At 57.7% G+C, this 22,406-nt stretch overlaps 1 protein-coding gene across 2 annotated transcripts in view; it reads left to right on the top strand.

Annotated features, from left to right (window-relative positions):
- The window catches only part of Scnn1b (sodium channel epithelial 1 subunit beta), a 43,078-nt gene extending 21,546 nt beyond the window's left edge, over positions 1 to 21,532 (top strand). The window contains exons 1-13 of one of the 2 annotated variants that reach the window (XM_076840306.2): positions 4,850 to 4,863; positions 4,971 to 5,289; positions 7,264 to 7,543; positions 8,829 to 9,019; positions 13,340 to 13,443; positions 15,128 to 15,291; positions 15,588 to 15,695; positions 17,674 to 17,791; positions 18,840 to 18,915; positions 19,012 to 19,069; positions 19,714 to 19,775; positions 20,623 to 20,698; positions 20,897 to 21,532. In XM_076840306.2, the coding sequence (XP_076696421.2) occupies positions 4,979 to 5,289; positions 7,264 to 7,543; positions 8,829 to 9,019; positions 13,340 to 13,443; positions 15,128 to 15,291; positions 15,588 to 15,695; positions 17,674 to 17,791; positions 18,840 to 18,915; positions 19,012 to 19,069; positions 19,714 to 19,775; positions 20,623 to 20,698; positions 20,897 to 21,268 (1,920 nt within the window). In that variant the 5' untranslated portion in view covers positions 4,850 to 4,863; positions 4,971 to 4,978 and the 3' untranslated portion in view covers positions 21,269 to 21,532. Of the gene's footprint in view, positions 1 to 4,849; positions 4,864 to 4,970; positions 5,290 to 7,263; positions 7,544 to 8,828; positions 9,020 to 13,339; positions 13,444 to 15,127; positions 15,292 to 15,587; positions 15,696 to 17,673; positions 17,792 to 18,839; positions 18,916 to 19,011; positions 19,070 to 19,713; positions 19,776 to 20,622; positions 20,699 to 20,896 lie in introns of those variants that run through there. The other variant, XM_076840305.2, reaches the window with a different exon arrangement.
- Positions 21,533 to 22,406: the final 874 nt, after the last annotated feature.

Here is a 22,406-nt window from a genome sequence, read left to right on the forward strand (position 1 = left end):
ACCATGTGCTAGACCTTAGGATAGATCCCCAGGACCACCAAAAGAAAAAGAAGGCAAATATAGACAAATTGAGAATCATCAAAATCCTTTGTACTTCCAGAAAGTGATAAGACAATACACAGAATGGAGGAAAACTTTTGCCAATCCTATGTCTGATAAGGGACTTGTATACAGAATATATATATGTGACTTAGAACCCAATAACAAAAGGACACAAAATCCAATTTAAAAATCTGCCAAGGATGTGAACTGACACTTCTCCAGAGATGATACATGGACCATGCAATTGATAGAATGACAGAATCACATGGAAAGATGTTCAACATCATTCGCCATCAAGAAGAGCCCGATCAAAACTATAGTCAGATACCAGTTCACACCCACAAAGATGAATGTAATGATTTTCTCAAAGAAAAAAACCAGATAAAAATAACAAGCATCATCAAGGATCTGGAGGAGCTGGGAGCCTGGTACACGGCTGTAAAATAGTACTGTCATTTCAGAAAAGACTGGCAATTCTTCAAAAGGTTCAGCATGGACTTGCAGGACGGACCGTGGGTAAATCCACCCCTAGGTAATCACCGGAGAGAAATGGAATCGTGTCCACACAAAAACTCTCCCGTGAGCGTCCAGGGAGGTATTATCAGAATAGCCCCAGACAGAGGCAGCCCGAATCCCCATTGTCCGATGAGTGGATAAATAAAATGAGGTCTATCTGTAACACGGAGCAGTACTCGGCAGTAAAAGAAATGAAGTACTAGCATTAGGTCTGGGGGGTGAATCCCGACCACCTGCCAAGTGAAAGAAGCAGGTCCCCAGAGACCACCGAGTGTCTGACTCCATTTATAGGAAATGTCAGAAATGGAGACAGAAAACAGATCCAGGTTTGCCAGGGAGAGGAGGTGGGGTGAAGAGAGGAGGAGCGGCTGCTGGTGGGTGTGGAGTGTCTTGGGGGAAGGTAAGAATTTTTTTTTTTTTTTTTTGGTTACCAGGGATTGAACTCAGGGCACTCGACCACTGAGCCCCATCCCCAGCCTTATTCTGTATTTTATTTAGAGACAGGGTCTCTCTGAGTTTCTCAGCACCTCACTTTTGCTGAGGCTGCCTTTGAACCCGCCATCCTCCTGCCTCAGCCTCCCGAGCCTCTGGGATGACAGGCGTGAGCCACTGCGACCATCAGAATGTTTTAATGTTGGTACTGGGGCTGTCACTCAGTGGCGGAGTGCTTGCCTAGCACATGTGAGACACTGGGCTCCATCCTCAGCACCGCATAAAAATAAATAAATAAGGGCTGGGATTGTGGCTCAGCGGTTGAGTGCTCGCCTAGCACCGGTGAGACCTTCAGCACCACATAAAAATAAAGGCATTGTGTTGTGTCCATCTACACCTAAAAAAAAAAAAATGTAATAAATATTTTTAAAATAAAAATAAAATAAATAAATAAAATCAAGGTATTGTGCCTATCTACAACTAAAAAAAAAATTTTTAAATATCTTAATCTTGATGGTGTGGCACTAGTTGAACAACTCTATGAGCATACAAATTTCACACTTTAAATGGTGAATCATATGCCTTGCAAATTAATGAAGCTTTTATTTAAAAGTGGGAATTATTAAAATAAATAAATAAATATTGTGCAAACAGTAGCAACCAATAAAACATTTTTTGTTCTTGAGTTATCCATTTCCACCTCTCGTGCACAAGAGGAATATAAAAATTGACCCTAGAATAGCATTGCTTTGGGTTTTGTCCAAATAAGAAGCTCAGACATACAGTTATACTTGGGCCAAAGCTCTGGGCTCTGTGGTATCAAATTGAGGGGAGGAAAAACAATGTTTCCCAAAGGGAGCGGCCCTTGTCTCTTCTAAGAAAACAAACACTGCGGTGTGCAACATTGTATCCGAGTCTGTTGGCACTGAGGCTCTCACCAGTTCATGGCCAAGGTCTAGACAGTCGTCCGGGACTCTCTGGGGCTCAGGCTGCCCATCAGCCAGGTCCACACGGGGACTCCATTTCCACTTTTCTGGGTCGGTTTAAACTGTAAACTGATGGAAACCCTTCCACCCAACTGTGTATACACTCCAAACACAGACCTTATCACTTGGAGGCGAAATCTGAGGCTGTTTGTAGAGTGTGTTGATTTATTTTTCTCACTTGGCTAATGACCCGAGGGACCACACTAGTTAAAGTTCAGCCTGCGCCCAACAGACCTGTTATTTACCTTCCAAGTGCTCGCAACTTTGGCTACAGGTCATACTAGGGTTTACTTCATATAGTTCTTTAAATCTGCCCCCCCACACTCCCCACATACACTTTTTTTTTTTTTTGTGGGGGGTGGGGGGCTTGGTTTTGTTACTTTATTTTGAACCTAAAGCAAAAGTCCAGATCTACAAGCCAGAAGCACAAGGTCACCTTTAAAGCGTCAGGATCATTAAATGAGAATAGAAAAGGTTGGGGTTTTTTAGACAGGTCCTTTGTTTACCTCTCCCACCAACTACTCGCTGGAACCAAGCGGGCTCTTTGTCTACAGGAGACTGGCAAAGCCCTGTTCTTTCCACACGTGCACACTTAGCGTTGTTGAAAATAATGTGTAAGGACGAAATAAGCCGAGCCTCCTGCCTGGTGCCTGTGTGGTGGTACGTACTACTTCAGTGTAGCTCTTGTAGCTGTTGCTATGACAATGATGATGATGATGATGATGATGATTTCAGGGCAGGAAGTGGACCTGCTGAGCAGAGAGGCAGGGGGAGAGCGTCTGAACCTTCATCTTCTAGCCATGACGGCCAGGGGAGGTACTTGGAGCTGGATTTCCATCAGAGGACAGAGGCATGGAGTTGGAGAGGAAGCCTGCAGCACTCCCATCTCATTCCACAAGGAGAGAAAGGGCAGGGATGTGGCCGTGTCCCCAAATCAGGCCAGCACTGAACATGTGTGGGTGTTTAAAAATCCCTGTTTGGATACGGTTACCTGACATTATCTATTTAGCTGTTTGATGGAGTGCCAGGCGCCATGCTGGACATTGTCCAAGATGCAAAACTGCTCTCCTCAGTGGGCTTGTGATCTTAGGGGGTGCGGGGAGCCATGGGCACAAATAACTAAAGCACAGGGTAAAACCAGGTGAATTTCTTTTTTTGTTAACATTCTAATGACTGCAAATGACAGGTGTCCAGTTTGGATCAGCCGACATAAGAATACAGAGAAAATGTATTGGTTTCCGTATCCCAGGAATAAGTTGCTTTCAGGCATGGCTGGATCCAGATACCCAGATGGTGTTGTCAGGACTCTCTTTTGTGGCTCTGCTTTCCTGTGTTGGTTTTATTCTCAGGGAGGCTTCCCATATGTGTGGTGCCAAATATCTCTAGCTTAGAAGTCTTGGCTAAAAAATTGAGGTCTCTTCCTTAACTTTTTCTTTGACTTAGCGATGGAACTAAATCCCCATGGTGATGGTCCATATTAACAATGATCATGGGAGCATCCCCCAGAGCTAGGGTGGAGAACCATCCGGCAAGTCACACCCAGGAAGACTGGGGGAGGAGCGTCCCCTGCAACATCAGAGCAAGGGGGAGAGGACGCCGGGCCAGCAGGAGCCACACTGCCTGTCATGGTATCCCTGCATGGAGTGGCTTTCTGAGGAGGGAGAGGGTCATTCCCATGTGCACTCCGGAGAGCTCCCTGGAGGCGGAGGCCTTTGATCTGCATTGAAGGTGGAAGTCAGTTGTCCCTGGGAATCCGTCTGAGTGTCCTGCTTCCAGGCTGGGGACAGAGCAGGGAGGAATTGGGTTTCCTGGGAAGCCACCCCCACCAGGCCCTGTGACACCGGTCTTCCTGTCACCTCTCTGAGACTCTTGGGAGTCTCAGGAGCATTCCTCCCTCACCCACAGCGGCCACCTGACGCTGGGCAGCCGGCCTCACCCCATTCCAATCAGTATCCGCGAAGCTGCTGGAATGTTCTTTCCAAACCCCGATGACCTCACCCCCCCACCCCCGAAGTCCCTGTCCTCCCCCAACAAATCTCCAGTCCCCAGTGTGGCCTGGGAGGCCCGCGTCAGTCCTGCCCCCGGCCCGCAGCCTGGCTCCCGGCCCCTTCCCCAGGGACCCTCACCTGGGCAGCCCCTCCCCCGCCTAACAACAACAGGGACACTGGCCGCCCAGGCAGTGTCCACGCGGTGGCTCTGGCCTCCCAGCAGCCTGTCGGGTGGAAGATGAGGGTCACGGTCACTTCCCAGCCCAGGGAACTGACTGCCCAGAAAGTGATCGGCTCAAAGGGCCAGAGAGCGGCCGAGCAGAGGTTCAAAGCCAGACGCCGTCACCTGGTGCTTAACCAACCACCGTCCTCTCCTGCCCCTGGGGTCTCGGGGACAGGGCCCCAAGGCTGCCTGTCACCATCTGAAGTTGGCCGTCGGATGCAGTTGGTTCACTGACACCGTCCTAGCCACTAGCCACGGCGGCCACTGGGCAGGGCAGCGAGCACGTGGAGTCCCTGGTCCGTGCCAGGCCCTGGATGGCTGGCAGTTTGTCTGCGACTCCCAATTTCACCCTCTCGGCGGATTCTCTAAATGAGATAGGATGGGGCCGGGGGTGCGGCTCAGGGGTAGCGCACTTGCCTAGCATGAATGAGGAGGTCCTGGATCCAATCCCCAGTACTGCAAAAGGATATTAATAATAACAATAATAATGGAATCTGGCACGATTACTATCCCTGTTTTGCACAAGGAACGCCTGAGGAGCTGAGAAGTAGCCTGTCCAGTAGGGTGTGAATGCCCACAGCGGCAAGAAACCTCCGTTTTGCTCATCGTTGAGTAATTAGTGGCTGGTATACAGCAGGCGCTCCATAGGACCAATTTCGTGGCTGGTATACAGCAGGTGCTCAATAAGTGCTTTTTTTTTTTTTGGTGAGACGGTTGGAGGGATGGAGGGCAGGAAGGACGGCAGGAAGGGTGGGGTCCCACCACGGCCCCGTGTCTCCGCAGGGGCCACCATGCACGTGAAGAAGTACCTGCTCAAGGGGCTGCACCGGCTGCAGAAGGGCCCGGGCTACAGCTACAAGGAGCTGCTGGTGTGGTACTGCAACAACACCAACACGCACGGGCCCAAGCGCATCATCTGCGAGGGCCCCAAGAAGAAGGCCCTGTGGCTGCTGCTCACGCTGCTGTTCGCCGGCCTGGTGTGCTGGCAGTGGGGCGTCTTCATCAGGACCTACCTGGGCTGGGAGGTCAGCGTGGCGCTCTCCCTGGGCTTCAAGACCATGGACTTCCCGGCCGTCACCCTCTGCAACGCCAGCCCCTTCCAGTAGGTGGGCCCTGGAGCGTCCCCCTCGGTCCCCTTCCCCTTCCCTGGCTCCCGGGCTTCCCGCCTCCAGTGTCCCTCTGCACAGTGCATCTGGGCTTCCCGGGCAGCCGCCAGGAGCCGGCACTGCTCTGGGCGCTGGGAAGGCCGCAGAGACCAGATCAAGCCCCCACCTGCTCCCGCCACCAGGGCAGACGGGCTCCAACGGGTTTCGAGATGGGATTGGTTATGATTGTGACGGAGACACTTTAAACTCCCCAGGGGGTGCTTGGGGGAATTGGTCTCATTCTGACCCACACCACTTCCCCAGAGGCGGGCGCTATGTATGTACGAGCTGCAATCTACAGGTGAGGAGATGGAGGTTCAGAGAGGTGCATGAACTTGCCCAGAGATGCACAGCGGGCAACTGTGAGACGGGAACCCAGGGCTGACCCGATTCCACTTTTTAACCGCTCTGACATATTGTCCCTTCCCTATTTGACAACAAGGCTGCTGAAGGGGACCTGCAGGGAGAATCCAAGTCATCAGGGTTGAGGACAGGCAGCTGGTCAGAGAAAAGTGAAGAGGAAGTGAGACAGCGCCCCAAGTGGCTGACCCGGTGCCTATGCAAGGGCCCTGGGGCAGGCAGGGGGGTTGGAGCAGGTGTTCAAGGAACAGAAAGGAGGGCCAACGTGGCCAAGCCAGGGAGGACGTTCTCATCCCAAAGAAAGTCCCAGAAGAGGATTCCCACCTCCTGATTTCATTTCCAGTTATCAGAGGTCCCATCCGAACAGGGCTTTGCCCGCCAGGGGGGGTCCTTGGAGCTGCTCAGGAGAACACTTCATAATCATGGCAGCCACGCACGCTCCGTCCGGGCACTGCTGCGTGGACTTTGTGAGCCTCACCAGATCCCCCCAGTGTCTCTCGGAGCTACCCGTGTTCATACCCTCATTCTGTCGACCAGAGAACAGGTGTTTGGAGAGGCTGCCCAGAGTCAAGCAGATATTAAGGGACAAGTCAGGATTTGAACCCAGAGCCCGCACAGTGACCACCAATCTCCACAGCCGCTGTGGACACGTAGGCCACAGTGATGCCACCACCTTCCTCCTCCTGGACGCGGCCCAGTGGTCCAATGATGGGGAGACGCGGTGTCGGTGGGGCCTGAGGCCCATGCGCCCTCTCCCAGGACCCTGGACCTTGTCCAGGGCTTGATGACCCTGCTACAGGAAGCCCTCCAGCCAGAGCTGGTGACAGGGCCCTGGGGACCCCGATGATGACGCGGTCCTATGTGAAGGGATGCGGGTGACCAGGGTGCAGGGGAGGACGCCCCCCGCTATTTCTGGCACCGCGTCCACCACGGGAGGCCCCAGGAGCTGAGGGAGGTCCTAGAGCCAGCCCCGCGGCCCTCCCCCTCTGCACCTTGGTCACCCCTGCTGTTCCTAAAACCACTGCTAGAGGAACAGGGCCCTCCGAGTCACAGCCCTGTCCCCTCCTACCTCTCTGTCCCCTCCGAGCAGAGCCCCTGGCCCACGGGAGCCCACGGGAGCCCACCGACCCCGGGTTCCCATCTCGGCTCTGCTCGCTGGCCATGGGGTGAGAAATCGATCCCGGCACGTCCCAGAGCCTCGGCTCCCTTGTCCCTGCGCAGGGACGATGATAGAATGTGGCGAAACAGAAAGCGCCTGGCACCTGGCACGTGGCCAGCGATCAGTGACCCCCAAACTGATGACTCTGGTGCCCAGCTGTGAGTCTCACAGGGAAAGAGAAGCGGTCCCCTTGGGACCAGTACCTGGCCCATAGTAGGTGCTCATTAAAGACTCCGTGATGGAAGGGACGAGTGGGCTGTGGGGAGGCACGTGGGTGGGTGGGTGGAGAGAAGGACACGGGGCAGGGCATCCCTCTTGACCTGGTGGCACCGCGCCGGGTGCAGGAGGACCCCAGATTCCGGTCCCCCTGCTCAGCGCCCTCGCCCACCCTTCGGGGCCTCTCCCCGTCCAGGTATTCCAAAGTCAAGCACCTGCTGAAGGACCTGGACGAGCTGATGGACGCCGTGCTGGAGAGGATGGTGGCCCCCGAGCCGGGCCGGGCCAACGCCAGCAGCACCCTGAACTTGACCATCTGGAACCACACGCCCCTGGTCCTTATCGATGAGCGGGACCCCCACCACCCCGTGGTCCTCGACCTCCTTGGGGGTCGCCACACCAATGGCTCAGCAGGCGGCAGCCCCGCCCCGGGAAGGACGTGTAGCGCCCAGGAGTGCAAAGTGGCCATGAGACTAGTAAGCGGTCCCCGGCGCACTGGGAGCGCGGGCTCCTCTTCTCCTTGATGACTTGGCTCTTGCTGGGGAAAGCCACCTGGATGGGGACCAGGGTGGGGCCTCAGCCTCCCTGGCCCACCCCCACGTCTCCACACAAGCCAGCAAGGGGCCTGGGGCCAGGAGCTCTGTCGGCTCTGCCCAGGGCCCTGCTGCCCGGAGGTTCTCATCTGAAAAGCCAGCCCACCCCCGGCGGCTGCACGGCTCTCAGGGGCAGCAGTGTGTGTGTGTGTGCGTGTGTGTGTGTGTGTGCGTGTGTGTGCGCACGCGCGTGTGTTGGGGGGGTGAGGAAAGGCTGTGCTGCCGTTAAGCCTTCCATGACCTCTCTGGGCCTCAGCTTCTCCAGGATGAGGAGGATGATACTCACGCCTAGCCAGGCGCGTGCCTATAATCCCCACAGCTGGGGAGGCTGAGGCAGGAGGATCATGAGTTCAAAGCCGGCCTCGGCGACTTAGCAAGACCCTGCCGCAAATAAACCTGAATCTCAAAGGCTAAGTGCCCCTGGGTTCAGCCCCTGGTACTAAATGACAATGATCGTGAGAAATAACGTAGCACCCCTCCATAGACTTGGGGCTCACGCGGAATGGAACCCTAAAGGGGGTCCCATACAGTCTGGACTGTGGGGGTAAAGGTTGAGGAAGCCACCGCATCCCCAGGCGGAGGCAGGAGCCTCGGGGCGGCACTGAGGGTGCTGCCCAGGATGGCCACGTCTGCAGGGCTCTGACCTGGTTCCAGAAGGCAGGCCCCACGGCTGGCCGAGTTCCAGGGGACGGCCACCCTGCACCTCTGCGGTGACCTGGGCTGGACGGGCCCAGCGAGGTCCGTGGCTCCGTCTGACAAGCCCCAGGACGGACTCCCCAGTCGGAGCCTCCCCGAGGCCCATGCAGCCTCCTGGGAACCGTGAGAGTGTGCGTCCGTGGCCACTTGCTCAGGGGCTCGTGGGTGTGAGGTCACACGAGTGTGAATGGGGTCCGACTTGGGTGGATCCAGGTGCCTGAGGTTGTGACGTGGCACTGTGTGGCCCTGGGCGTGGAGCAGGTGGCCCTGTGTGTGCACGTGACCACGCATGGCGGTCCTCGTGACCCGCCGCGGGGCTGTGTGGCTGGGGCCCCTGAGCGCGGGGTGTGAGCAGGCAGCACACAGGGTCACCCTCGCCCTGCGGGGTCCCTTGGGGCAGTGGCTGGGGACCCGCAGAGGCGGAGCGCTGTCAGCAGCCCCCACAGCCACGGGACCCTCTCGGCCCCCCCAGTGCAGCCTCAACGGGACCGTGTGCGCCTTCTGGAACTTCACCAGCGCCACCCAGGCCGTGACCGAGTGGTACGTGCTGCAGGCCACCAACATCTTCTCGCAGGTGCCGCGCCAGGACCTGGTGGCCATGGGCTACTCGGCCCAGCGGATGATCCTGGCCTGCCTGTTCGGGACGGAGCCCTGCAGCCACCGGTGAGCCGCCCCAGCCACCCCGCTGTCCCCTGCTCTGGGGGTGCTTTGGTCAGGGCTGCAGGGGGTTAGGTGGTGCCTGGGCCAAGGTGCCAGGCTCAGCCTCACCGTCACAGGCTGAGCCTCACCCGTGGCAGGGGCTGGAGGCAGGGAGGCCGGCCTCGGGGAAACTTGCTGGGGGCCCCCCACAGGTGGAAGAAATCAGGGGCCACAGGCCACCTTGCAGGCTACCACTTGGCTAGCAGGCTGCAGGCCGGGTTCCAACAAGTCACGACTGTCGCTAAACCTGTGTGTGACAGGGACTTCAAATTATTGTCATTTATGGGCCTCTCTTATGCTCCACTGTAAGCGCTTCACAGTATAAAACTGCTTTAACTCTATGTCTAGAAGCCCCCGAGAAAGAGTCCTGTTATTTCCCCATCCTCTGCTTTATAGAGGATGAAAAACTGAGGCCCAGAGAGATTAAGTAACCTCTCTGAGGTCACACAGCTGGACAGTGGCAGAGCGGGCAGCCCAGGGCCAGGCCCACCCCACGTCACTCTGCTACTCGTTGGAAAGGAAGACCCGTTCTCTTCCCTCCCCGTCAGCCCTCTGCGAGAAAGGCACCCCCCCAGCCAGCCTGGCCCAGAAATTTCCCCCAACCTGTCTCTGGGCTGTCTCTCCCTCCCAGAGCTGACCGGACCTGGGCCTTCCCCCCTGGGCCCTCGAAGGTGGCCCAGGAGCACGTCCTTCTGCCTTTGCCAACGCTGGGCTCCAACGGCGTGACCCTCCGCCCTCACTGTGACCCGACCTCTCTCTCTGGGGCATAGTACCTGGTCTTAGGGGTATTCAAGCCACAGCTGGACCCTGACCAGCCGTCCGGGTGGGGAAACCTGTTTGGGGCAGTTTGCTTCTCTGTGCGTCGCCCAGGATGAGCACCCTCCGCTCTGGGGTCACACAAGCTTCCACAGGAGAGGGACCACATTCCCCTCCCTGGGCACTCCGGAAGGGCGTCCCTAAGTCCAGCCTGCACTATGGGGACGAGGACAGGTGCACAGGGACAGAGAGAATCGAGCTCCTCCTCTCCTGGAGAGACGCATAGATAGGATCTGGAATTTTTCCTCTAAGAAAGATTTATTTTTGCCCGGCCCCACGGTGGATGCCTGTGATTCCCAGCTACTCGGGAGGCTGAGGCAGGAGGATCACAAGTTCAAGGCCAGCCTTGGCAACTTAGTGAGGCCCAGTCTCAAAATTAAAAAAAAAAAAATTAAAATAAAAAGGACTAGGGACGTAGCTCAGTGGTAAAGCAACCCTGGGTTCAATCTCCTGTATAAAAAGAGAGATTTATTTTTTTTTCTTCTCTATTTATTTACTCAAACATTTAATTATATCAAAATGAACGCCTTTATATTTAGGCTCTGGTTCAACACCTCATTATTTATTTTTGCTTAAATTCTTTCAACTTTGGCCGCTGAGAGCTCCTCCAGTTACCTCCTGCATCCATTGATATATCCCAATCTTCCCAAAAAAAAGAATTATTTTCGGCACTTCCTTACCTTCTGACATCACAAGGTGCCTGAGCCATTTCTCCAAGGACCCCTGGGTCCTTTTATTTGAGAATGGTATTTAGAAAATAGGATCTGGGCATTGATACACCTTTTAAAAATTTTTTTATTGCTTCAGGGATCGCTGAATTCCAACCACACAGTACCCCAGTTGTTATACTGCTTCCAGCTGAGATGGTCCATTTCCTAGTTTGGGGATTTTTTTTTTCGGGGGGCGGGGGCAGAGTCTGGCTGTGTTTCCCAGGTTAACCTGGAGCTCCTGGGCTCCGGCAATCCTCCTGCCTCAGCCTCCCTAGGAGCTGGGACTTCAGGCAACCCCTGCACACCGTCTCTCCCTGCCTCTCCTGGAGACCTGCTGGTGTCCCTGTGCACGCTTGGTTCCTGTCCCAGGAGAGGGTTTTGGAGGGAACCCTGGCTCTGGAACCGGAGGGGACCGGTGCTGGGAGCAGCCTCTCAGGGCCAAGAGCATGATCCACAAGCAAACAGTTGGCACCGAGGGGAAAACCCACCACGAGGCCGGGGCAGGAGGGACCTGGCCGCACCCCGGGGACGGCCTCTCCTCCAGGCTGCATCTGCCCACGGCAGCTCCTTGGGAACACTGTGTCCCGTGGCCGGGGCGGGGTCAGCCGCCTGGCGTTGGCTGCTTTGTCCTGCCGTCCCCTCCCCTGTGGCCACAGCCCGGATCCCACCCGGTGTCCAGGGGCCGCCCAGAGCTTTTCCTTCCCCCCAGGCTTTGCCCAAGCAGTGCCCCTGCCTGGCGGCCCTGTCCCCTCCCTGCCCCTAGGCCTTGCCACCTCCACTGGCTGCGTCTGTCAGTCCCCTGTCCCCACGGGGAATTGGGTGTCCCTCCTCGGTGCTTAGGTGCTTATCTCCGCAATGCCCTTATCACACATCACGGTTTATTCAACAAATATTTACTAAGGGTCTGTGTCCTATGTCAGGCCCTGGGCGCAGCAATGTCAGCTGTAACAGCCACGACTACTTTAGTGTCACACCACACACACACACACACACACACACACACGTTGTTAGGCGTCTAACACCTCAGTCCCGCAGGGTGGCTGCTGCCCCTACCCTGGGGACATAGTAATAGACAGGGAAAGTGAGACACAGAGCATTGAAGTCCCCGAGCCACCGGCTGCTAACGGACAGAGCCAGAGTTCCAGGTCACCTGCTCTTGACCTTGAGCTGCCCAACTTCAGATACAAGGTCACACGTCCAAACTGGGCTCACAGCCCAAGCGGGAGGGAGGCAGATGACAAGTGAGCAAGGTGATGTCACACTCGGGTGCCTTCGATCGGGAGATCTAGAGGCGGGCATAAGGGAGGCCCGGGAGGTGGGTGATGGTTTGTCAGAGCTGAGGTTCTAGGAACTGATGGTCCACCTCTGTCACTTGACATCAGGGAGGGGCCATGGGAGTTCTCAGAGCAGGTGGAAGAGCAGGTGCCAAGGGGCTGGGGTTGGAAACATCTGTAGCCAAGGAGAAACCCAAGGCTGGAGTCTGCCTCTTATTCTGAGAGCAGCAGGGAAGGCTGAGCCGGGGCGTGGCTTGTCTGATTGACAGTTGTCCACAAGGGGTCCTGCCTGCTGGCAGGCAGCAAGGGGGACACCACACAGAGGCTTTGGCAGGGGTCTGGGTGGCAGGTGCTTCTCAGACCAGCCCTACCCAGTTCTCCTCACTGCCTTTGCCTGGGACCCACCTCAGTCAATGTTTGTTGAGTGAAAAAATGTGGTTTCTTCCTCATTCCCCTTTCACCAAGAGCAAGGCAAAGCTCAGAGGCAGAGGAAGCAGCTCAGCTCTGTCAGACATGACACAGCCAGCCCAGGACAGTTCCCAGATCTGATTTCTCGGTGGCCTGGGCTGGACCCACCTCATTCTGCTGACCCAGAGGCTGAGATGAAAGATACAGGAAATGGCTTCCCTTATCATTGGGAAAATCGGTGAAAATAGCCCTTGACTTTATGAGGTTATTTTGAGGATGAAGTGAGATTGTGTGTGCAGAGACATTCAGCATGGGCCTGGCCCGTGGGAAGTTGCTCAATAAATGTTGCAGAATATAAGGCTTAATAGACAGTTCTGCACAGCGGTTAATTTTTAACATGATTTCCTGCGCTTATCCCCCTCACCTTTTTTTTTTTTTGTTTTGTTTTGAGACAGGATGTCACTAAATTGCTGAGGCTGGCCTCAAACTTGCCATCCTCATGCCTCAGCCTCCCTAGTTGCTGGGATCACAGATGTGCCAAGCTGCACCCCAGCTTATATTTGTTTTGAATAAATATAAAAGAACAATATAAAAACGTTGATGAGTATTTTTAAAGCATTTATGGTGGGCAACTTTGCATCAGGAGATTCTCCTCTAGGGCCAACCTGAATCACCTCAGATAACGTCCTCTCAAGATTTTTGGTTATATCTGCAAAGACCCTTTCTCCAAATAAGGTGTCATCCAGAGGCTCCGGGGGTTAGGATGTGGACAGGTCTTTTTGGAGGTGTCTGTGAGACCAGATGCAAACGTCTAAGAAAGTGCTTTTTCATAACTCATGGCTAAACCAGACAGCCTGTGCCCCAACTCCTGAGACTCCCTTCCTCCCTCTTTCCCAAGGGATCCTGGGAGTTGCCTCTCTGGTTTCTGCAGCGGGGTGGACAGAATGGCCTGTTGCTCATCCCTCCCTTTCTGAGCCTCTCTGAGCAACGCAGGGCGGGCGGCAGGGCGGTGGGATCCCCTCTGCAGGCTGGGGAGCCAGGCCAGTGCCTCCCCCAGCCCGTGGCTCTTCTCTCAGGAACTTCACGGCCATCTTCTACCCCTACTACGGCAACTGCTACATCTTCAACTGGGGCATGACGGAGAAGGCGCTCCCCTCTGCCAACCCCGGCAGTGAATTTGGTGAGTCCTGGTTCTGGATCCAGAGGCCAGATCCCGGAGGCTCTAAGCCCTCTGCCCTGCAGGGATGGAAGGGCCCCCTGTGATTGGCCTGGGGAGGGGGCGGGCTAGCGCAGAGAGGCGAGGCCATAATGGAGCACCTGCTGTTTGCCTGGGGGCTGGGGAGGCAGGGCCAGGCGCCTTCTCAGCCCCTTCCCTCCCCACGCTGGTGCCCCTGGGGAAAGGGGCTGGTGTCCCGTTTTGCAGCCCGGCAAGGTGAGGCTGGGGACACGGTGCAGCTTCAAGGTCAAGCTCCAGGCCGGGTAGAATCCCAGCTCCACCCCTCACTCCCCGGGTGACCCTGAGCTCACACCTGCCTTCTCACAGCCTGAGTTTCTCCCATGGGAGAAGAGGCTCTGGTAGCACCGCACAGAGAGGTCACCTTGTGAGTCACTCTGTCACCCTGCGGTGAACTGCTTGGCCAGGCCTGGGAAGCAGAAGGTGCTGCACGTGAGCAGGGGACTGACTCTGAGAAGCCTTTGGACAGCTTCCCCGAGACCACCCACTAGTCCAGGGCACGCGCTTGGCCTCTCCTACCCACTGCTTAGAGAACCCCAGAGACAGGGCGCGGAGGACTAAAGGAAGCAAGGAAGGACAGAATGGCTGACCCCAGGCGCCTTTTCCCAGGGGCCAACGCGGTGGCCTGTCCCCCAGGGCAAGGCTGGCAGGCTGGGGCTTTCAGGCTTGTGAGCTGGACACAGCTGGGAGCCAATCCTCCTCCCACCGCTCAGACTGTGACCTCCCCCCGCCCGGGGCCACCAAGAAGCAGGTCATCATTCAATGACCATCAGGGCTATTAGCCAAGAGGGGGTCAGTGACCCCCGTTCCTTAAAGCACTGTCCTCCAGGGACCCCTGGCTTCGTGGGGCAGAGCATCACAAGGAGCCAGCAGTCTGGGTGAGGACCCAGCAGCCTCCTTCATGAGCCATCTGGGACCGGCCCTTCACCTCTCTGTGCCTCGTTTGCTCTTCTAAGTGGGAGTAATGATAGTCCCCATCTCGTGGGCCTCCCAGGAGCATCCAACAGCACCGGGTCCCTAAGGCACTCCACACTGCTCTGAGCATGGGGCCGGGGCTCAGGCCATGCCAGCCCTTTTTGTCCCAAGCCCTGGGACTCGCTCCAGTGCCCACCTAGCCCAGGACTCAGGGGCACAGAAGGTTGGTCTGATCCCCCAAGAAGGGCCCGATGGGGAAGGAAGAGAGCTCACACAAGCCAGGCAGGTGCCGGGAAGGAGAGTTTCAGAGCTAGGGAAGCCCCTGAGGCCCGGTGGGGCCAGTCACTTCTGCAGGAAGAGACACCGGGCTTTGATCTGAGGCAAGAGCAGGAGGTTCAGGTGAAGGGTGAGGCCGGCAGCCTCCAGAGCAGGAGGGAGCTGGGAGCCCCAGGCCCTGAATGGGGAGAATGAGACCCGGGTGAGAGGGCACGGGGCGGGGTGGCTGGGTGGGTGGGTGGGTGGTGCTGTGTCTCCAAGATCTACCCGTCGAGCAGAAAAGATTACGGGGCGGAGGCCAGGAACCGCCCAAGGAGGGGACGATGGCGACCCGGGGTCTGGAGTTTGCCGGCTCCTCCGCCGGCCCGGGGGCACCCCTTGCTGCAGGGGGCTGGGACAGGGGGCTGGTGGGCTTCCCCTCACCCCACCCTCCCCACAGGTCTGAAGCTGGTGCTGGACATAGGCCAGGAGGACTATGTCCCCTTCCTGGCGTCCACGGCCGGGGCGCGGCTGCTGCTTCACGAGCAGAGGACGTACCCCTTCATCCGAGAGGAGGGCATCTACGCCATGACGGGGACCGAGACCTCCATCGGCGTGCTGGTGGTACGGCTGGAGCGCAGCGCAGCCCGAGGGCGGCCGAGGGTGGAAGCCCGCCGGCTCGGGGCCAACCTGGCCGAGCGGAGGGGCTCCGGGCCCCCGGCCCTGGCCCAGCCTCGCAGGCCCCGGACCCTGGGGGAACCCTGCACCGAGCCCCGCTCTGGCGCCCCCTCTGGCGCCGGCGGGTACTACAGCTCCCCGGCCCCAGTCAGCACCCCCTGAGTTTGATGGGTGGGGGGACGCACAGAGGGGGCCTTCCAGGGGTGGTCAGGGGTCCTCTCGAGCAGCCTCTCTTGCCCCAGGACAAGCTGCAGCGCATGGGCGAGCCCTACAGCCCGTGCACTGTGAACGGCTCCGACGTCGCCGTCCAAAACCTCTACAGCGACTACAATACGACCTACTCCATCCAGGTGGGCAGGTTGCGCAGGACCCTGGACCCTGGGGCCCCTGTCCGCGTCTCCCGGCCGCAGGCCTCAGGTCTCTGAGAGCGGGCTCCGCCAGGCTGGCTGGGCTGGATTTTTGTAGGTAGCCACAGGCACAGTTCCTGGGTTCTCGCCGGGGCCCAGGGCCGGCTCTCTGCAAGTCCCCAGGTGGGCAGATGTGCCCTTGGGAACCCAAGATTAGAAAGGATCTTGCTCTGGGGTCTCCCAACAGGGAAAAAAAAAAAAAAAAAAATCACCAACATTACCGAGCTCTCAACTGTGTGCTTTGCATGCATCATGTCATCATCTGATCCCTTCAAACCTCCCAGGCAAAAGTAGAGCACTAATAGCCTTTAATACTATGTTAACGAGTTGGCCGTCACGTGTGAGGCGGGCGCTGGTGCAAGTGTTTCACCTGCATTGCCTCATTTAATCCTCACAACCACCCTAGGATGTAGAAACTATTATTCCTGTTTCAAGATGGGGGGATGGGGACATTTGGATTTACAGACCCCAATCTGAACGCCTCATCGGTTTACCTGGGATGTCCCTCTTTATATCTGCCCTCGACCTCCCTTGCGGCAGCTGGAGGTTTCTTTCTTGACCTGGTCTCCACTTCCATCCCTGTCTGTGCTGACAGAAAAAAAATGGAGTCCAACAAGGAGCAGCCCCGTGCCTGCCTCCAAGTCTGGGAAACCCACATTTAGTGTTTTCCCTTTGGAAATTGACCACCACCCCCCGGCCACTGCCCACTTGCCCAGCTGTCTCACTGCACACTCAAGCTGGCTGGCTGAGCCTCGTTTGGTCTGCTGTGGACAGCTCTGGGAATCTTCCGAGTCTCTGAAGGGCTGGACAGACAGGCTGGACAGACAGGCAGGCAGCCAGGGGAAGTGGGAAAATGGAGGAGGAGACCCCAGCCCCCCGAGGCCTCGGTCCTGGGAAACAGCTCCTCCAAGACTCTCACCGGAGTCAGGGCGCCCCGCCTGACCCCATGGCCTCCTCTGGGCCAGGCCTCGGGTCCTCCTGGCCATGCCATTGACTCCGCTGTCAGTCCCACCCGCTGCCTGCAGGGACCCCACAAGCCCCTCAGGGAGAGAGAGGCCACACAGTGACCTGGGGGAGCAGGAGAGGAGGACACAGAGGAGCAGGGTTGGAGCCAGGAGTCCGTGGGAGCTGGGAGTCAGGACAGTGGACAGCCGCTGACTAAGGGCCTGATGCCACGCGGAATCCTCTGGACCCCGGGGGGCAGGGGTGACTGTCACCCTGTTTCCCCGTGAGTAAACTGAGGCTGAGGTTAATCACTTGCCCTAGGACACATGGTTGGTCCCTGGGTGGGCCGAAGCCAGGTCAGAATGACCTGAACACCCCGCGGCCCAGAGAGTGGAGACTCACCACATCCAGCCCCAGGGCAGGGAGCGCCGTGTGCCCTCTCCCCGCTCCCCACCAGGGGACACTCTGCAGAGCAGCTGCCCATTCTCTTCCTGTTCTGGGCGGTCAGAGGTCCTTCTCCTGTCTCCCTGGCTCTTCCCCCAGGAGGAAGGTGCTCAGGCCCGGCTTCCTCAAGCTGCCCTCTGGGTCCCTGGATGGAGAGAGCTTGGAAGGGCGTGGGCACCTGAGGAGGAGAGGTGGTACTCTAGGTGTGAGCTTTGCGGTTTGGGACAAGCCACTTCTGCTGTGTCATTTATGGGGTGCCATCTATGGAGAGACCTGGACTTCGGGAGCCTCGTCTGGGTCTCTCCGTGGGGTTCAGTGATCTGCTATGAGGCCCAAGGAGGAAGGACGGCCACACCCCAATGACAGGGTCTGTCACCACGACTTGGTCATCTCAAGCCTCCATCTTAGGCCAAAGGGCATCTCTCCGGGCCCCCAGCTCCCTTGACCTGGGTGTTAAATTCTTGGGCTCCTTCTCCTGCCACCAGCGTGGGGACATTACTAACCAGGTCTGTGTTCCCTCCCCAACCTCCAGGCCTGTCTCCACTCCTGCTTCCAAGACCACATGATCCATAACTGCAGCTGCGGCCACTACCTGTACCCACTGCCCCAGGGGGAGAGATACTGCAACAACCAGGATTTCCCAGACTGGGGTGAGTGCAGGTTCACGACAGCTGGGGCCAGTGCCCACGGAGGAGAGAGGAGAGCTGGGTGCCCTGAGCAGGTCCACAGCCTCCCACCACCCATCCCAGGCCTGTCTGCAGGAACTCAGCCCTGTCTCCCCGACTCCATGAAGTGCCTGCTTGAAACACATAGGAGCGGGAGTCCGTCTGTCCTCCAGGGCATGTGTCTGTGTGCCACACAAATGCCAGCACAGGCATGAGCCTGGGAATGGGCCCGGGAGACAGCACGGTGTGTGTGTGGTTGTGTTTTCCAATGCACGTGTGCAAGGGCGTGTCTGTGTTTGCACCTGAGTGTGCAGGAGCACTTGGGGATGGCAGGACCTGTCTGTGCGTGCTGTGCTCGTCGGGCACAGGTGGCTTCCAGTGTCTGCATTGTGCATCCTGGCTTGGGTGCACATGTGTGCACAAGGCCATGTGCATGCTCGGCAGGTGTGTCCATGTCTGAGTGGCATTCTCCCGGTGGCATGCTGGGCTCAAGGAGAAAGTGATAGAGTCCCAATCATGATGTCCTCCAAGGACAAGGAGCCCCTGCTGGGCTCTCACAGAGTTGGAGCCCAGGCCTGAAAGCCCTGGTGGCCTGGAATCCATACAACCTGGGTGTTGTCACCTCTTAAACAGGGGTCCCGCCACCTCTTAAAATGAACATGAGCTCAGTGGCCCACGCCTGTAATCCTCAGCCTCTCAAGAAGCTGGGGCGGGAGGATCGTGAGTTCAAATCCAGCCTCAGCAAAAGCGAGGTGCCGAGCAACTCAGTGAGACCCTGTCTCTAAATAACATACAAAACAGGGCTGGGGAGAAAACCCCATCCACGGGCAGAGACGGAGAGGGCTCCCCAGGGGGTCCCGAGCTGGGTCTAGGACACCCCAGGGAAGCATCCCAGGGTTAGGCTGTGGCAAAATGGCTGGAGGTGGCTGGAGTCAGGGTGGCACTGATTCCCCATGACCAGGGCAGAAGAGGGTGAAGGGTGGAGCCCTAGACCACCGTCCACCCCTATTGTCCATTCCTCTCTCCCGCCCAGCCCACTGCTACCTAGACCTGCGGATGAGCGTGGCCCTGAGAGAGACGTGCATCAGCATGTGCAAGGAGTCCTGCAAGTGAGTGTGGCCAGGGGACGTGGGCACTGCCGTGGGCCAGCAGGGAGGGGGGCCGACGTTGGCAGGACAGCAACAGGGCTGGCTTCTCTCTTCCAGTGACACCCAGTACAAGATGACTATCTCCATGGCCGACTGGCCCTCTGAGGCCTCCGAGGTGAGACGGAGGGAGTGGCCACGCTCCTGGTCCCCCTCTTTGGGCTGACGACAGGTCCCAATCTTCGGGGGGTGGTATTTTCCTCCTTCCCTCCCTCCCTTCTGCTCTCCCACCGACATCCCCCAGGCACTGGGCCAGGGACACTGCAGAGGACGAGGTGGGCCCGCGGGTCCTGCCCTCGTGCAGCTTCCTGTACTTACCACGTACACAGACGTAAGATCACATTCAAGGTCAATGGTGGCTGTGAGGGAGTAAGCAGGGGAGCACACAGAGGGGTCAGAGACGCCCCTCTACAAAGGCGACATCTGAGCTGAAACCCAGAGGCCGAGCCTGAGGTGGGCAGAGCCAGAGGAGCCCAGGCAGAGGGGACGGCAAGTTCAAGAGGTGGGAATGGACCTGGGACAAGACGGCCAGGCCGACCCAGGAGAGGCTGGAGGCCCGAGCTCCCTCCTGCCAATAGCAGCCGCAGCTTCCCCCGCGGCCTCCTCCTCCGGCCCCTTCCTGCGGTCCCTGGGGGCTTCAGGAAGGTGCAGGGCTGTGTTCCTTTTCCCCACTGGTAGCATGGACCGCGATGGACCATGGACCGCGATGGGGGGAATGTGAGGTGTGAGCACCATGTTCTTAGTTGCCTTCTTGGGTTCTAGGACTGGATTCTCCACGTCCTGTCTCAGGAGCGGGACCAGAGTCCCAACATCACTGTGAGCAGGTCAGCCTGAAGCCTGGGGGGCTGGGAAGGCAGGGAAGGGGAGGAGCCAGGGCCTGGGGGATGGGGTCAGATCCAGGAGCAAGGCTAGGGAAGGAAGCCCGAAGGGCAGCCAGGAGGATTGGGGTCTTCCAACCCCTGGAGGAGGAGCATGCTCTTCATCAGCCCCTCCCCCATCCCTCCATCCCCATCCCTCCACCGGCCTCTCTCCACCTGCTCAGCACAAATGTGTGTTGAGCACAGGGAAGACACAGTCCATACCACCAGGATGCTCAAGCCCAGAGACAGACAGATGCAAAAAGGGCTCACAGCAGTGAGCGTCTGTAGAGCCCCCTACCCTTCAGGGACAGGAGGGAGGGAGCCTCAGTGTGCCTGAGAGATAAGGGGGTCCGTGTAGGAACTGGGTGAGAAACAGGGACTGTTCAAATAAGAAGCAAAGAACACATATGAATAGGGGGGACCCGTCTCAGCCACCCTTCCCTGCCCCAGGGGCCCTAATCCCCGCAGAACTCCTCAGCACTCTACGCAGGGTCACCGAATGTGGGCGGGTCACTGAATGTGGCCTGGCCGCCCTAGACCTGGGGAAAGGGAGCTCAGAGCTGATCTCTGGGGCTGTCCCAGGCCAGAGTGTCCTCAGGAAGATGGCAGAACAGGGGTCCACAGGGTAGGTGCTGGACAGAGGTACCCTCTGTGGCCCCGTGGTGCAGGGAGGCTGGCAAGGGTGACCTGTTTGGTCACACTCCTGACAGTGTGAGCAAGTCAGAGCAGGGGAGGGCCGGGTGGCCCCGTGGCTTCCCTACCCGGGGTGTGCAGGGAGCCCCCGTCCCAGCCCCTCCTGCTGCCTCTGCAGGAACGGCATCGTCAAGCTCAACATCTACTTCCAAGAATTCAACTATCGCACCATCGAGGAATCAGCAGCCAACAACGTGAGTTTGGGGAGGCCCCTGACACCCCAAAGGGTGGAGATCAGGAAGGTCCCCACAGCCAGCTGAGCTATTTCCCCGGGCTGTCCCCTTCCCTTCCCAGCCAACTGCCCACCGCTCAGGAACCCCTGAGCTGGGCGAGGGGCAAGAGCTTGTGCCCCTCTCCGCCCAGCCAGGCCCTCAGCGCCCCATTCCCCACAGATCGTCTGGCTGCTCTCCAACCTGGGCGGCCAGTTTGGTTTCTGGATGGGGGGCTCCGTGCTGTGCCTCATTGAGTTTGGGGAGATCATCATCGACTTCCTGTGGATCACCATCATCAGGCTGGTGGCCTTCCTCAGGAGCCTGCGGCGGAGGCGGGCCCGGGCCCCCTGTGACAGCCCCCCGCCCACCGTGGCCGAGCTGGTGGAGGCCCACACCAACTTTGGCTTCCAGCCGGACCCCGCCAGCCAGGCCGAGGGCTACCCCAACGGGCAGCCGCTGCCCATCCCGGGCACCCCGCCCCCTAACTACGACTCCCTGCGTCTGCAGCCACTGGACACCATTGAGTCTGACAGTGAGGGTGACGCCATCTAGACCCTGCCCCTGCCCACCCCGGGCGGCTCACGAACTTGAAGCTGAGAAGCTGAGACCGTGGCTCAGTGCCTTGCTGTATGGTGCCCTCTCCAGAGAGCCAGGACCACTGGTGTCCAGGGCCCATGCCCCCTCCGTAGAGAGGCCAGTAGCCACTGCCAGGCCCAGGCTGCAGGGTCCGCAGGGTCACGGAGCAGGACGCCAGAACTGGGTTCTCACCTGGCTCCTGCCCTTCCTGTCCTGGGCCTACCTGACCTGCCCTCTGGCTCTAGAGACCCCTCTCCTGGCGTCAGGCCAATGTCAGTCACTGCCCTAGAGATGACCAGTGGGTCTACCATGTTCCCCAGAATCAATGGCCTTTCCCTTACTGGCCTTGACTGACCTCTGTGAACAAGCTTAGCAAAGGCAGCAGTGGGTGGGGGGGACAGGGGTAGCACCAGGAGTGGGGGCCTGCAGGTGGCACATGCGTCGTTCTACAAAATAAAAGTGGAAGACATTGCGTCCAGCTTTGTTCTTTGTCTTAGTGGGCAGCGGAGGTCCTCACGCGTGCCTGGGACAGGAAGGGCGTCTATCCTGGCTTGAGAGCCAAGGTCTTGAGCAGGTCAAGAGCGTCTCTCTCTTGTGATTCCTATAGTTCCTTTCCAGCTGTTCTTTCCCTGAAGCAGAGGCCTAGCGGCTTCTTCTTTTTTGGAGGGAGAGGGGAGTAGCAGGGATTGAACTTGGGGCACTTGACCACTGAGCCCCACCCCCAGCCCTATTGTGTATTTTATTTAGAGACAGGGTCTCCCTGAGTGGCTTAGTGCCTTGCAGTTGCTGAGGCTGGCTTTGAACTCGCAATCCTCCTGCCTCAGCCTCCCGAGCAGCTGGGATCACAGTGTGCCACAGCTAATGGCTACAATGCCATCCGACTAGTTCTTTGGGTTACAAGGACAGAGAGAGCAACTCAAACCCATCAAGTCTTAACCCATCAAGTCTCAAGTTTTCAGTTCTGTGAATGTTTCAATGAAATTGACACAGGTGCATTAAAATAGGTTAGAAGTCACAGTCTAGGGCTCGTGTCTATTAAATATTAACATAATTATGTTATTAATAATTGTATATTACATACTATGTTTAGATTTCTGTAGTATCTCACATCAAG

The sequence above is a fragment of the Callospermophilus lateralis genome, chromosome 19 (assembly GCF_048772815.1).
Source record: "Callospermophilus lateralis isolate mCalLat2 chromosome 19, mCalLat2.hap1, whole genome shotgun sequence".
In the NCBI taxonomy this organism is placed as follows: domain Eukaryota; kingdom Metazoa; phylum Chordata; class Mammalia; order Rodentia; family Sciuridae; genus Callospermophilus; species Callospermophilus lateralis.